At 32.7% G+C, this 15,881-nt stretch overlaps 1 protein-coding gene across 18 annotated transcripts in view; it reads right to left on the bottom strand.

The window, feature by feature from the left end:
• Positions 1-15,881, bottom strand: part of LOC110007894 (RNA-binding CRS1 / YhbY (CRM) domain protein) — a 38,910-nt gene that overhangs the window by 17,604 nt on the left and 5,425 nt on the right. For 10 of the 18 annotated variants that reach the window (XM_088869064.1, XM_088869069.1, XM_088869062.1 and 7 more), the window contains exon 3: positions 15,518-15,878. In XM_088869064.1, the coding sequence (XP_088725190.1) occupies positions 15,518-15,878 (361 nt within the window). Of the gene's footprint in view, positions 1-15,517 lie in introns of all 18 variants that reach the window. The other 8 variants (XM_088869068.1, XM_088869060.1, XM_088869070.1 and 5 more) reach the window with 1 other exon arrangement.

Genomic DNA, 15,881 nt, shown 5'->3' with positions numbered 1-15,881 from the left:
GGTCAGATATTGTTCTACCCAAAACATGGTCTATTATTCATAATGAAAATCAACCATCACAACTAACTACTCAAAATATTCCAGATAAAATTATTGAGTATACAGACGGAAATATTGAAATACAATTCACCGCAGATAAGCGAGAAATATAGATACGGCTTCCATCTCAGGAATTTCGAATACTCATTCCTTTAGAAAGCCATAACCTCCAAGAAAATCTATTACAACCTATAATAGCATTCCTCCTCCTCATTTCATAAATACTCCATCAAAACCACAAATTGATGGACTTCTAAGAACATCTGACAATATCATTATACCCCAATATAGAGAAGCTCAAGATGAACCTGCTGAGGCAGAATTCATTCAAGTATTACAACTTGAAGAAACATTCACTAAAGAAGATATTATCAATGATTTTTTATCCCCAGAAAATAAAAATATTAGAGAATGGTATGTCAAAGAATTTGAACCTAGATTAGTAGAATTATTTCATTCACAATTTAATAAATGGAGAAAAAAGGGAAATAGAGGAAAATGTTTCTTTAATTGGTTAAGAGACACCTTAAGCCAACACAATATCCCTATTCCTGACTTCGAAATAAATACATTAGAAACCCAATACACAGTATTCAATACTACAGAAGGAAATACTATCAAATCTATACATCCTCCTAAACAAAGCTTGAAAATACAAGGAGTTGCTACTACAGTACCAACTGCAAAAACTCCAGAACAAAATATAGGATCCTCAGCAACCCAAATGGTTGTATATGAAACAGTAGCCACACTATATAAACTCAACAGTGCCAATATAGCTCGTGTAGAATTACTCCCACACATAATTGAACAAAATAATTACACAAATCTTTGTCTTCATACGATTGGACAACAAACAAATAGAATAGAAAATTTACTACAACCTCCCACTTACAAGGAGAAAAAACAATTATTTTTTAAACCACCTCCTGACTTAAATAAAGACAAATTTCATATCGGCGATGATAATACAACACTTATGGGCCAACTAATCTCTAAATTATCTAAACTAGAAATAAAAGACCCCAAACCAACAATCATTTTATCAGATAATGATAAAGGAAAAGCAAAAATCCCTGAACATGATAATATGACTCTACAAGAAGAAATACGTTTCCAAACCACTAAAATGAAGGAACCACCAATTGCCAATACAATACAAAATATGCAAATAGCGTTTTCTGAAATACAACTTACTCCTGATAGTATAAATCGTATCAATTATAGTAAAAACTGGCAACCAATAAATGCCCGACCATATTATAAAAGACCAACCCCAGTTGATATCCAATTAGAAGAAGATCTAACAAGTCATACTTCTACATATACACGTCGAACAATTATAGATTGGAATATTGATGGAATTTCCGATCACCGAATACTAGATACAATGAAACACATGACTATGTATGCTTTAGCATGTAAAATGGCTGATAGTCATGACCAAGAAATAGCAAAAGCCATAGTCTCAGGATTCACCGGATGGCTAAGAAGATGGTGGGATTCCTATCTTAATGAACAAAAAAAACAACAAATATTAACTAATACTCGACAATGGAAAGCAAAAAATGAACATAACCAAGATATGGTATATTCTGAAAGTGATGCTGTCAATTCTTTAATATATACAATTGCCCTTCATTTTATAGGAAATACTTCGATACTTGCAGCACGAACTGTTGATCTTTTATCTAATCTACGATGTCCTACACTATCACACTATAAATGGTATAAAGACGTCTTTTTCTCTCGACTACTTATACGAGAAGATAGTCATCTTGACCACTTGAAAGAAAAGTTCGTAGCCGGACTACCTTACCTATTTGCTGAAAAGGTCAAAGAACGTCTAAAAAATAAGAATACTGGTGTAATAAATTATTCTCAATATACATTCGGAGAATTATCTTCAGAAATCTGTGCTGAAGGCCTAGCCCTATGTACAGATTTGAAACTCAAAAAGCAACTTGATAAACAGAATTTAAGTGGTAAAAAAGAATTAGAAGATTTCTGCCAACAATTTGGCTATCATATGGACCAAATTCATATAGATAAAACTAAACCACATAAAATCCATAAAGTATATAAAAAGAAAAAACATCGTAATAAACCAGACAAAACATATAAGTCTTTCCCAACCAAACAGAAAAAATATAAAAAATTCACAAAACGCTTTGCTTCTAAAACGTCCTAAAATAAAACAAAATTACCTGTTTGTTATAAATGCGGCAAAGTCGGCCATTATAAAAGTCAATTCAAGGTCAAGCAAAAATTAGACTCTATTACATTAGATGAATCCATCATGAATAAAATCTATGATATTATTCAATTATATGATTCGTCCGATAGTTCAGATTCAGACACTACTTCTTTCAGTAGTGATACTTCTTTTATAGGAACAACACATAATGATGAATTTTATTGGTCTGATAGTTCGAATACAGAAAACGAAATATGTCAATGTCCTATTACATCTTCTGATATTCATACATTAACAAAAGAAGACAATCTTATCTTAGATTTAAAAGAAAAAATACCTGATCCTAATGAAAAAAGAGAAATAATTACTCAGTTTATCAATTTAACTAAAACAAAAACAAAACATACACCATTAGTTAAACCTCCTGATAATTATAATTTTTCTGATATCATGAAACGAATCAGTCAGCATGAAGCCACCCAAAAGGAACCTACTATTGCTGACCTCAAAGCTGAAGTTAATACAGTAAAAGTAGAATTAGCCCAATTAAAAACAAGAATTCAAATCCTTGAACTTCATGATAATACTTCCGAACTACATACTGAAGAAGACATAGTAGAATTTAATCATTTACTCAAATCATATCATCCCAATGATTATTTAGATCAAATGGATCAAGGCGAATCATCGAATAGACATTCGGTAAATGTTTTAAATAGAGTAATGATACAAAAATGGTTTGTATTAATAACCATAGTCATAAATGATGAATATGAATTCCAATCTCTAGCTTTAGTAGATTCAGGTGCTGATCTGAATTGCCTCAATGAAGGATTAGTCCCTACAAAATACATTGATAAGACTACTCAAATCCTTAATACGGCTGATGGTAGTAGACTATTTATCAAATACAAATTATCCAATGCTAAAATTTGCACAGAAGGACATTGTTTTCCTACTCCATTCATAATGGTTAAAGGACTCAGTCAAGCTGTAATCCTTGGCGTACCCTTTCTTACTTTGTTATATCCAGTTACAATTTCTCATACAGGTATTGAAACAAATACTCATGGTACTCCTATTAGATTTGAATTTCTTGATAAGCCAAAAATTAAAGAAATTAATACTGTCAAACAAAATATTAAACACAAAGAAAAATTTTTAGGATCTTTACAACTTGAAATCAAACCTAAACTTATCAGTAAAAACCTCCAAACTCATGAGATAATACAAAAAATACAACTCAAAAGTTTTATTGAAAAGGAAATATGCAATGACTTACCAAATGCCTTCTGGCATAGAAAACAACATATTGTTGGATTACCATATGAACCAAATTTTAGTGAAACAAAGATACCAACAAAATCTAAACCAATTCAGATGAATACAGAATTATTACAGACATGTTAGCTTGAAATAAAAGATTTACTCCAAAAGAAACTTATACGTCCTAGTTCATCTCCCTGGAGTTGTTCTGCTTTTTATGTCAATAAAATGCTGAGCAAGAACGAGGAGTTCCACGATTAGTCATTAATTATAAACCCCTCAATAAAGTCTTACAATGGATTTGATATCCCATTCTAAATAAAAAAGATTTACTTGATAGACTTTTACATGCTGTAATCTTCTCCAAATTCGATTTAAAATCTGGTTTTTGGCAAATCCAAATAAAAGAAGAAGATAAATATAAAACAGCATTCGATGTCCCTTTTGGACAATATGAATGGAACGTTATGCCTTTCGGTCTTAAAAACGCTCCATCTGAATTTCAAAAAATAATGAATGATATCTTTAATCCCTTTTATAAATTCATGATAGTTTATATTGATGATGTTCTAGTCTTTTCTGAATCACTTGAACAACATTTCAAGCATCTTCATACTTTCATTCACACAGTAAAAACAGCTGGGTTAGTTGTTTCTGCTAAAAAGATAAATTTGTTCCAAACAAAAATAAGATTCCTAAGACACATTATCAACCAAGGAACAATCATTCCAATTGATAGATCAATTCTCTTTGCTGATAAATTTCCTGTTAAAATTTTAGATAAAACTGAATTACAAAGATTTTTAGGATGTCTAAATTATATAAGTGATTTTTACCAAAATCTAGCTCTGGATGCTAAACCTCTATATGATCGATTAAAAAAGAATCCTCCACCCTGGACTAATATTCATACTTTGGCCGTACAGCGAATTAAACTCAAAGCCAAAGAACTTCCATGTTTAACTTTATCTGATCCAACAGCTTTTAAAATTATTGAATGCGATGCTTCTGACTTAGGACTAGGTGGTATATTAAAACAATTAATTGATTCTAAAGAACAATTAATACGTTTTACTTCCAAAGCTTGGAATCCTACCCAAAAGAATTACTCTACTGTGAAAAAAGAATTACTTGCTATTATTCATTGTGTCTGCAAATTTCAAACTGATATTTTAAATCAACATTTTCTAATTCGTACCGATTGTAAAGCTGCCAAAGATATTCTGCAAAAGGATGTCCAAAATCTTGTTTCAAAGCAAATATTTGTCCGTTGGCAGGCTATTTTTTCTGTTTTTGATTTTTCTATTGAACATCTTCACGGTTCTTCCAATTCCTTACCTGACTTTTCAACCCGTGAATTTTTGCAGGGGGGACCGTATATACCCACATCACCCTAAAGACGCTACACTTTCATCCTACGGATTCTCATCCTACGGTTTGCAACTCTTCCTTAACAATAAAAATACCAATATGAATAATCCTCAGTCTTCAAACGCCAAAGGAAAACAACCAATGGATTTAGTCCCAAGCAACAGGTATGGGCCTTTTATGCCCATCCATTCCTCTCTCAGTCTGACACCCATGTCACCTCTCCGATCCTCAAATGTACTTGAATATTTACTACAGACTCCTCCACAAAGTCCAATATCTACTCCAAGTCCGGCGTTTTCCCCGGCAACATACCCAAATAAACAAACTCCAACCTCTGCCAAATCACTTTATATAGACACCGCTTTTCTATCAGATATACCCATCTCTGATACTCATGCACAACTTGACCCAAATAAAATAGCTCCCCTTTATCTTGTAAATCATTTGAATCTATCCTACGGAGTCAAAACCCGTGAATGGTATGAAGCTATTCTCATGGAAACCGGTTCGGTTTCAATTGTTCAGTTTTACCAAGGCACGACTAAAGTATATGCTTATTCTAAATTTCAAATCAAAAACTTACTTTCTTATGAGGATTGGGGATGCAATCCCCTTCAAGGAAAAAAGTTATTGAATTCGGAATTCCAATATAAATATTATAAATATTTTGAGTACATTGACGCATGGCACAAAGTATTCTCCTACCAAAATCCAAATAATACCCATTCCTGGTATCTCCAATTCAAACTCCCTGTCCTCGAAAGATTCTCCAGTTTGTTTCGTCATTGGTTCTTACTATGGGGATCTCAGATCCAAATATTACCTGATACTTTCCAAATTTTACAGACAAAATTTGCACAACATAATACTTGTACAGACCAAGATGATTACCATCTTTACTTCATGGCAATCTACCAAATACCTTGGATTTTAAAATAGGAATACTCTATTTCTGAGAATAATACTAATAACTATGAGTATATTCTCAAACTAGGAAAAACCCTTAAAGTCAAATGGTGGGATATTTTCAGTACCAATCCTGCCACCTTACCCCTGAAAAGAATACCTCCGCAAACCAATATCCTCAATCCACCATCAAATAATACAGTCAGTCTACCTACATTCTCAGCCTATCTAAAGAAGCTGAAACAGACACATCCCAATGCTACTTTCGAAGAAATAGAGCAAACACTTCTTCATGTATTTGCTCCCGATACTATTGCACCAGCAACATCAGAAGAAACTGTCCAATCAGGCAATCCCTTATTGGATGACTTCAGCCAAAGGCCCACAGATTAAAGCAGCCCGATACAGTCCTATTACTCTCCAGCTAGATGCAAACGATTCTCTTCTTCAGCTTTATCATTCACTGATATGACCCCGCCAGGATAAAGAAAGATGCTCCGACAAGAAATATTCTCTTCTTCAAAAAGCAACAAGACTTCTCAAAAGGAAAGATTCTCTTCCTCATAAAAGACAAGATAACGGAATAGTACAAGATTCTTTTTTACCCAGTGACGAGACACTTCTCAATAGTAAGATGCTCTTGGAACGATGTGACTAATTTGGAGTCACATCAAATTAATGTGAAGTGTCTCATATCACATTAATTTGATGTGACTCCAAATTAATCACATCGTTCGAAGAGCATCTTACTATTGAGAAGTGTCTCGTCACTGGGTAAAAAGGAATCTTATACTATTCCGTTATCTTGTCTTTTATGAGGAAGAGAATCTTCCTTTGGAGAAGTCTTATCGCTTTTTGAAGAAGAGAATATTTCTTGTCGGAGCATCTTTCTTTATCCTGGCGGGGTCATATCAGTGAATGATAAAGCTGAAGAAGAGAATCGTTTGCATCTAGCTGGAGAGTAATAGGACTGTATCGGGCTGCTTTAATCTGTGGGCCTTTGGCTGAAGTCATCCAATAAGGGATTGCCTGATTGGACAGTTTCTTCTGATGTTGCTGGTGCAATAGTATCGGGAGCAAATACATGAAGAAGTGTTTGCTCTATTTCTTCGAAAGTAGCATTGGGATGTGTCTGTTTCAGCTTCTTTAGATAGGCTGAGAATGTAGGTAGACTGACTGTATTATTTGATGGTGGATTGAGGATATTGGTTTGCGGAGGTATTCTTTTCAGGGGTAAGGTGGCAGGATTGGTACTGAAAATATCCCACCATTTGACTTTAAGGGTTTTTCCTAGTTTGAGAATATACTCATAGTTATTAGTATTATTCTCAGAAATAGAGTATTCCTATTTTAAAATCCAAGGTATTTGGTAGATTGCCATGAAGTAAAGATGGTAATCATCTTGGTCTGTACAAGTATTATTTTGTGTAAATTTTGTCTGTAAAATTTGGAAAGTATCAGGTAATATTTGGGTCTGAGATCCCCATAGTAAGAACCAATGACGAAACCAACTGGAGAATCTTTCGAGGACAGGGAGTTTGAATTGGAGATACCAGGAATGGGTATTATTTGGATTTTGGTAGGAGAATACTTTGTGCCATGCGTCAATGTACTCAGAATATTTATAATATTTATATTGGAATTCCGGATTCAATACCTTTTTTCCTTGAAGGGGATTGCATCCCCAATCCTCATAAGAAAGTAATTTTTTGATTTGAAATTTAGAATAAGCATATACTTTAGTCGTGCCTTGTTAAAAATGAACAATTGAAACCGAACCGGTTTCCATGAGAATAGCTTCATACCATTCACGGGTTTTGACTCCGTAGGATAGATTCAAATGATTTACAAGATAAAAGGGAGCTATTTTATTTGGGTCAAGTTGTGCATGAGTATCAGAGATGGGTATATCTGATAGAAAAGCGGTGTCTATATAAATTGATTTGGCAGAGGTTGGAGTTTGTTTATTTGGGTATGTTGCCGGGGAAAACGCCGGACTTGGAGTAGATATTGGACTTTGTAGAGGAGTCTGTAGTAAATATTCAAGTACATTTGAGGATCGGAGAGGTGACATGGGTGTCAGACTGAGAGAGGAATGGATGGGCATAAAAGGCCCATACCTGTTGCTTGGGACTAAATCCATTGGTTGTTTTCCTTTGGTGTTTGAAGACTGAGGATTATTCATATTGGTATTTTTATTGTTAAGGAAGAGTTGCAAACCGTAGGATGAGAATCCGTAGGATGAAAGTGTAGCGTCTTTAGCGTGATGTGGGTATATACGATCCCCCCTGCAAAAAATCACGGGTTGAAAAGTCAGGTAAGGAATTGGAAGAACCGTGAAGATGTTCAATAGAAAAATCAAAAACAGAAAAAATAGCCTGCCAACGGACAAATATTTGCTTTGAAACAAGATTTTGGACATCCTTTTGCAGAATATCTTTGGCAGCTTTACAATCGGTACGAATTAGAAAATGTTGATTTAAAATATCAGTTTGAAATTTGCAGACACAATGAATAATAGCAAGTAATTCTTTTTTCACAGTAGAGTAATTCTTTTGGGTAGGATTCCAAGCTTTGGAAGTAAAACGTATTAATTGTTCTTTAGAATCAATTAATTGTTTTAATAGACCACCTAGTCTTAAGTCAGAAGCATCGCATTCAATAATTTTAAAAGCTGTTGGATCAGATAAAGTTAAACATGGAAGTTCTTTGGCTTTGAGTTTAATTCGCTGTACAGCCAAAGTATGAATATTAGTCCAGGGTGGAGGATTCTTTTTTAATCGATCATATAGAGGTTTAGCATTCAGAGCTAGATTTTGGTAAAAATCACTTATATAATTTAGACATCCTAAAAATCTTTGTAATTCAGTTTTATCTAAAATTTTAACAAGAAATTTATCAGCAAAGAGAATTGATCTATCAATTGGAATGATTGTTCCTTGGTTGATAATGTGTCTTAGGAATCTTATTTTTGTTTGGAACAAATTTATCTTTTTAGCAGAAACAACTAACCCAGCTGTTTTTACTGTGTGAATGAAAGTATGAAGATGCTTGAAATGTTGTTCAAGTGATTCAGAAAAGACTAGAACATCATCAATATAAACTATCATGAATTTATAAAAGGGATTAAAGATATCATTCATTATTTTTTGAAATTCAGATGGAGCGTTTTTAAGACCGAAAGGCATAACGTTCCATTCATATTGTCCAAAAGGGACATCGAATGTTGTTTTATATTTATCTTCTTCTTTTATTTGGATTTGCCAAAAACCAGATTTTAAATCGAATTTGGAGAAGATTACAGCATGTAAAAGTCTATCAAGTAAATCTTTTTTATTTAGAATGGGATATCAAATCCATTGTAAGACTTTATTGAGGGGTTTATAATTAATGACTAATCGTGGAACTCCTCGTTCTTGCTCAGCATTTTTATTGACATAAAAAGCAGAACAACTCCAGGGAGATGAACTAGGACGTATAAGTTTCTTTTGGAGTAAATCTTTTATTCAAGCTGACATGTCTGTAATAATTCTGTATTCATCTGAATTGGTCTAGATTTTGTTGGTATCTTTGTTTCACTAAAATTTGGTTCATATGGTAATCCAACAATATGTTGTTTTCTATGCCAGAAGGCATTTGGTAAGTCATTGCATATTTCTTTTTCAATAAAACTTTTGAGTTGTATTTTTTGTATTATCTCATGAGTTTGGAGGTTTTTACTGATAAGTTTACGTTTGATTTCAAGTTGTAAAGATCCTAAAAAATTTTCTGTGTTTAATATTTTGTTTGACAGTATTAATTTCTTTAATTTTTGGCTTATCAAGAAATTCAAATTTAATAGGAGTACCATGAGTATTTGTTTCAATACCTGTATGAGAAATTGTAACTGGATATAACAAAGTAAGAAAGGGTATGCCAAGGATTACAGCTTGACTGAGTCCTTTAACCATTATGAATGGAGTAGGAAAACAATGTCCTTCTGTGCAAATTTTAGCATTGGATAATTTGTATTTGATAAATAGTCTACTACCATCAGCCGTATTAAGGATTTGAGTAGTCTTATCAAAGTATTTTGTAGGGACTAATCCTTCATTGAGGCAATTCAGATCAGCACCTGAATCTACTAAAGCTAGAGATTGGAATTCATATTCATCATTTATGACTATGGTTATTAATACAAACCATTTTTGTGTCATTACTCTATTTAAAACATTTACCGAATGTCTATTCGATGATTCGCCTTGATCCATTTGATCTAAATAATCATTGGGATGATATGATTTGAGTAAATGATTAAATTCTACTATGTCTTCTTCAGTATGTAGTTCGGAAGTATTATCATGAAGTTCAAGGATTTGAATTCTTGTTTTTAATTGGGCTAATTCTACTTTTACTGTATTAACTTCAGCTTTGAGGTCAGCAATAGTAGGTTCCTTTTGGGTGGCTTCATGCTGACTGATTCGTTTCATGATATCAGAAAAATTATAATTATCAGGAGGTTTAACTAATGGTGTATGTTTTGTTTTTGTTTTAGTTAAATTGATAAACTGAGTAATTATTTCTCTTTTTTCATTAGGATCAGGTATTTTTTCTTTTAAATCTAAGATAAGATTGTCTTCTTTTGTTAATGTATGAATATCAGAAGATGTAATAGGACATTGACATATTTCGTTTTCTGTATTCGAACTATCAGACCAATAAAATTCATCATTATGTGTTGTTCCTATAAAAGAAGTATCACTACTGAAAGAAGTAGTGTCTGAATCTGAACTATCGGACGAATCATATAATTGAATAATATCATAGATTTTATTCCTGATGGATTCATCTAATGTAATAGAGTCTAATTTTTGCTTGACCTTGCATTGACTTTTATAATGGCCGACATTGCCGCATTTATAACAAACAGGTAATTTTGTTTTATTTTGAGACGTTTTAGAAGCAAAGCGTTTTGTAAATTTCTTATATTTTTTCTGTTTAGTTGGGAAAGACTTATATGTTTTGTCTGGTTTATTACGATGTTTTTTCTTTTTATATACTTTATGGATTTTAGGTGGTTTAGTTTTATCTCTATGAATTTGGTCCATATGATAGCCAAATTGTTGGCAGAAATCTTCTAATTCTTTTTTACCACTTAAATTCTGTTTATCAAGTTGCTTTTTGAGTTTCAGATCTGTACATAGGGCTAGGCCTTCAGCATAGATTTCTGAAGATAATTCTCCTAATGTATATTGAGAATAATTTATTACACCACTATTCTTATTTTTTAGACGTTCTTTGACCTTTTCAGCAAATAGGTAAGGTAGTCCGGCTACGAACTTTTCTTTCCAGTGGTCAAGATGACTATCTTCTCGTATAAGTAGTCGAGAGAAAAAGACGTCTTTATACCATTTATAGTGTGATAGTGTAGGACATCGTAGATTAGATAAAAGATCAGCAGTTCGTGCTGCAAATATCGAAGTATTTCCTATAAAATGAAGGGCAATTGTATATATTAAAGAATTGACAGCATCACTTTCAGAATATACCATATCCTGGTTATGTTCATTTTTTGCTGTCCATTGTCGAGTATTAGTTAATATTTGTTGTTTTGTTTGTTCATTAAGATAGGAATCCCACCATCCTCTTAGCCATCCTGTGAATCCTGAGACTATGGCTTTTGCTATTTCTTGGTCATGACTACCAGCCATTTTACATGCTGAAGCATACATAGTCATGTGTTTCATTGTATCTAGTATTTGGTGATCGAAAATTCCATCAATATTCCAATCTATAATTGTTCGACCTGTATATGTAGAAGTATGACTTGTTAGATCTTCTTCTAATTGGATATCAACTGGGGTTGGTCTTTTATAATATGGTCGAGCATTTATTGGTTGCCAGTTTTTACTATAATTGATACGATTTATACTATCAGGAGTAAGTTGTATTTCAGAAAACGCTATTTGCATATTTTGTATTGTATTGGCAATTGGTGGTTCCTTCATTTCAGTGGTTTGGAAAAGTATTTCTTCTTGTAGAGTCATATTATCATGTTCAGGGATTTTTGCTTTTCCTTTATCATTATCTGATAAAATGATTGTTGGTTTGGGGTCTTTTATTTCTAGTTTAGATAATTTAGAGATTATTTGGCCCATAAGTGTTGTATTATCATCGCCGATATGAAATTTGTCTTTATTTAAGTCAGGAGGTGGTTTAAAAAATAATTGTTTTTTCTCCTTGTAAGTGGGAGGTTGTAGTAAATTTTCTATTCTATTTGTTTGTTGTCCAATCGTATGAAGACAAAGATTTGTGTAATTATTTTGTTCAATTATGTGTGGGAGTAATTCTACACGAGCTATATTGGCACTGTTGAGTTTATATGGTGTGGCTACTGTTTCATATACAACCATTTGGGTTGCTGAGGATCCTATATTTTGTTCTGGAGTTTTTGCAGTTGGTACTGTAGTAGCAACTCCTTGTATTTTCAAGCTTTGTTCAGGAGGATGTATAGATTTGATAGTATTTCCTTCTGTAGTATTGAATACTGTGTATTGGGTTTCTAATGTATTTATTTCGAAGTCAGGAATAGGGATATTGTGTTGGCTTAAGGTGTCTCTTAACCAATTAAAGAAACATTTTCCTCTATTTCCCTTTTTTCTCCATTTATTAAATTGAGTGAAATAATTCTACTAATCTAGGTTCAAATTCTTTGACATACCATTCTCTAATATTTTTATTTTCTGGGGATAAAAAATCATTGATAATATCTTCTTCAGTGAATGTTTCTTCAAGTTGTAATACTTGAATGAATTCTGCCACAGCAGGTTCATCTTGAGCTTCTCTATATTGGGGTATAATGATATTGTCAGATGTTCTTAGAAGTCCATCAATTTGTGGTTTTGATGGAGTATTTATGAAATGAGGAGGAGGAATGCTATTATAGGTTGTAATAGATTTTCTTGGAGGTTCTGGCTTTCTAAAGAAATGAGTATTCGAAATTCCTGAGATGGAAGCCGTATCTATATTTCGCTTATCTGCGGTGAATTGTATTTCAATATTTCCGTCTGTATACTCAATAATTTTATCTGGAATATTTTGAGTAGTTAGTTGTGATGGTTGATTTTCATTATGAATAGACCATGTTTTGGGTAGAACAATATCTGACCATGATACTGTTTTTGGTATAATTGTATTTGATTTTTCCATATTAGTTTGAAAAAATATTATCTAGTATCTATTTGAAGTACATTTGGGCATAATATAGTCATTACTTTGTAATATATTCGATAAACAATGGCTATATTTTGAGAACCTGTCATCATATCAAATCTTTGTGTTTTAAGGTTTAATAATAAAACATTTAATATATTTGGATCTGTAAGGGATACAGAATAATTTGGAAAGCAGTTAAAGTATACTGGTCCACTACATAAACTGGATTCAACCAGTCCTAATAGTGAATCAGAAAATCTATTATGCCTAGTATCACGTAAGCAGACTAGGATAGAATTGTTTAGTCCTAAACGGGTTAATGGTTTGACAGCTATTTGAATCAATCCTATATGTAAATATTTATAACTTTTGTTTTTATGTTCTTGTAATATTTTTTGAGATAATAATTGAAAGTCTTCTTGATTATTTGTGACAGAAAGAGTCTCTTCTACTGTCTTTATAGCATATCCGATTTTGAGGTCGAATGTACCTTTCTTGTATATATCTGATATTGGAACCTTAGGTATATTCCAATTCTGTATTTGGTTTTCAATATCATTAATAATAATTTCCTCTTTGTTTTTTATCCTTATGGTTCTATTAGTTGTACTAGTTGTTTTATCTGTCAAAAACTTAATAAATTAATCCATTAAAGAAAGTTGGTCCGAGAATTGAGGTTAGAGACGCTCAGGACACCCAGTCAGTTGACCGTTTAGGCCAGGAGAGCCGCTGAGGTCTAGAAGATGTAAGAGGTAGTCAAGGAGGACTGTCCAGATAACACTCAACACACATATATATATATATATATATATATATATATATATATATATATGAAAAATTCCCAATGCCTATAGGCGAAAATGAACAGTGATTTCGCCTACCCTCATCACCACCCAAAGTTCATCACACGGTCACAATTGTCCGATAGTGTTTCATTTTTCATTTTTTTTTTCTATAAATCGGAATGATCTGAAATTTAGAGCGCGTATTCATAAAAAATAGGTGAATCTACGAAAAAGATCGAAAAAATATTTTACATAAAATAAATTGATCAAAATACCCCCCGAAAAGTTTCAGGGATATTTTGGTCAATTGTTTTTCTTTGATTATTTTTTTTATATTTTTATTATCTGCGCCTTACTAAGATATACACATGCTCTAAATTTCAGATCATTCAGATTTATAGAAAAAAAAAATTGAAAAATGAAACACTACTGGACAATCGTGACTGTGCGATGAACTTTCGACAATAATGAAGGTAGGCGAAATCACTGTTCATTTTCGCCTATAGACGTTTTGTAGTATCTTTCATATATATTTATATATATATATATATATATAAGCTAACAAACACCGACAACTATAATGAATAGTAATATAGACAGAATCCCAATCGTCGGATCTTCATCATGTGGTTCAGAATGCATATCATTATATAAATTTTAACATTTTTTCTAGAAATCGGATCATAATGAAATTTTAGACGTGTGTACTAAAAATTAAGGCGCACAATTAAAAATATATAAAAATATTTCCCAAAGTATAAAATGACCAAAATACACCTGAAGATGATGGGGGTAATTTGGTCATTTTAAATTATTGGAAATATTTTTTTTTATATTTTTATATGGTGCTCAATAGTGTTAGGTATAAAAACACAAAATTTCATTTTATCATATTTACAGACAAAAATTAAAATTAAAATAATGATATGTATTTTGAAAACCACTCTATGAAGATCTGACGGCTGGGATTCCACCTATATTACTATTCATTATAGCTGCCAAGTGTTCGGAAGGTTTTCCAAATATATATATATATATATGAAAAAGTCCCAAATATCCTCAAATTGATCATTTCAACATCAAGATGCATGGATATGAGAAAAAAATGGATTTCAAGTTTTCATAGATCTGTCGATCTACACTATTTTTAAAGCTTTGAACTTTATAAATAAAGATGAAAATATATTTTAAGTCTATCACAAAGATTTTCAGTATTGAAACACATTTCTCGACACTATTTGAAGGTAGGTTGTAATTTGATTGTTTAGAGCCTAGGCTCTATACAAACTGCACCCATATATATATATATATATATATATATATATTCCAGGCTGGCAGGATGCTATCTCAGTGCGACCTGGATGAGACAGAAGTGTGAGAGAGTTGTTACAAGGGCTATGGTGTTTGAGGCAGGTGAAAATAGAATGAGATGAAAGTTATGAGATTGCATGAGTTATCTATCAAAGGACAACCAAAAAAAAAAACGAAAAAAAAAGCCATGGATCTCAAAGAGATAGAATGCCCCTCCCTTGGAAAAGGAAAGGGACAGTCTACTGCTATTACAAAGTTCTACACATAAGTTTTGTACATTGCTGAACCCAATTTTGTATAATAGAGTATAATAATTTTGTATAATAGAGTATAATGGCCATCCATTTTCTGAGTAATTAAGTTAACAATAGAGAGAGAGAAAGAGGAGTTTTATAGAATAATTTTGGAAAGCTATGATAGAGAGAGAAAAGGAGTTCTTTCACATTACCTGCTCAATCTTGTTCTTTATCCTCTCCTCTGCATCGGGGAACTTATTCTTCTTCTTCTTTCCCTTTGGTGTTAGGCGTCTTGGATCAGTTTTGCTCGCCATTTTCCTTTTCCCTTTCTCTCTCTTCCTCATATCCTTCAGTCTCTTCTTTGTTTTCCATTTCTCTTTCTTCGGTGGCTCCATTTCCTGAGCTTCGAACTTTGGGGTTCCACCTGAAAGGACCACTCTCACAGAGCCATGGCTCATAAACTTGAAACCCCATGAAAATGGCCATGACCCAAAACCAGGGGATGAGAGAGAAAGCGGAGGAGTGAGAGAAGACGAGTAAGAACTACGAAATGGGTATTGGCCCAAAATTGACCTG

The sequence above is a fragment of the Amborella trichopoda genome, chromosome 6, assembly GCF_054954075.1.
Source record: "Amborella trichopoda isolate Santa Cruz 75 chromosome 6, AtrichopodaSantaCruz75HAP2 v2.0, whole genome shotgun sequence".
Taxonomy (NCBI): domain Eukaryota; kingdom Viridiplantae; phylum Streptophyta; class Magnoliopsida; order Amborellales; family Amborellaceae; genus Amborella; species Amborella trichopoda.
This window is presented reverse-complemented; position numbering and strand designations above follow the sequence as displayed.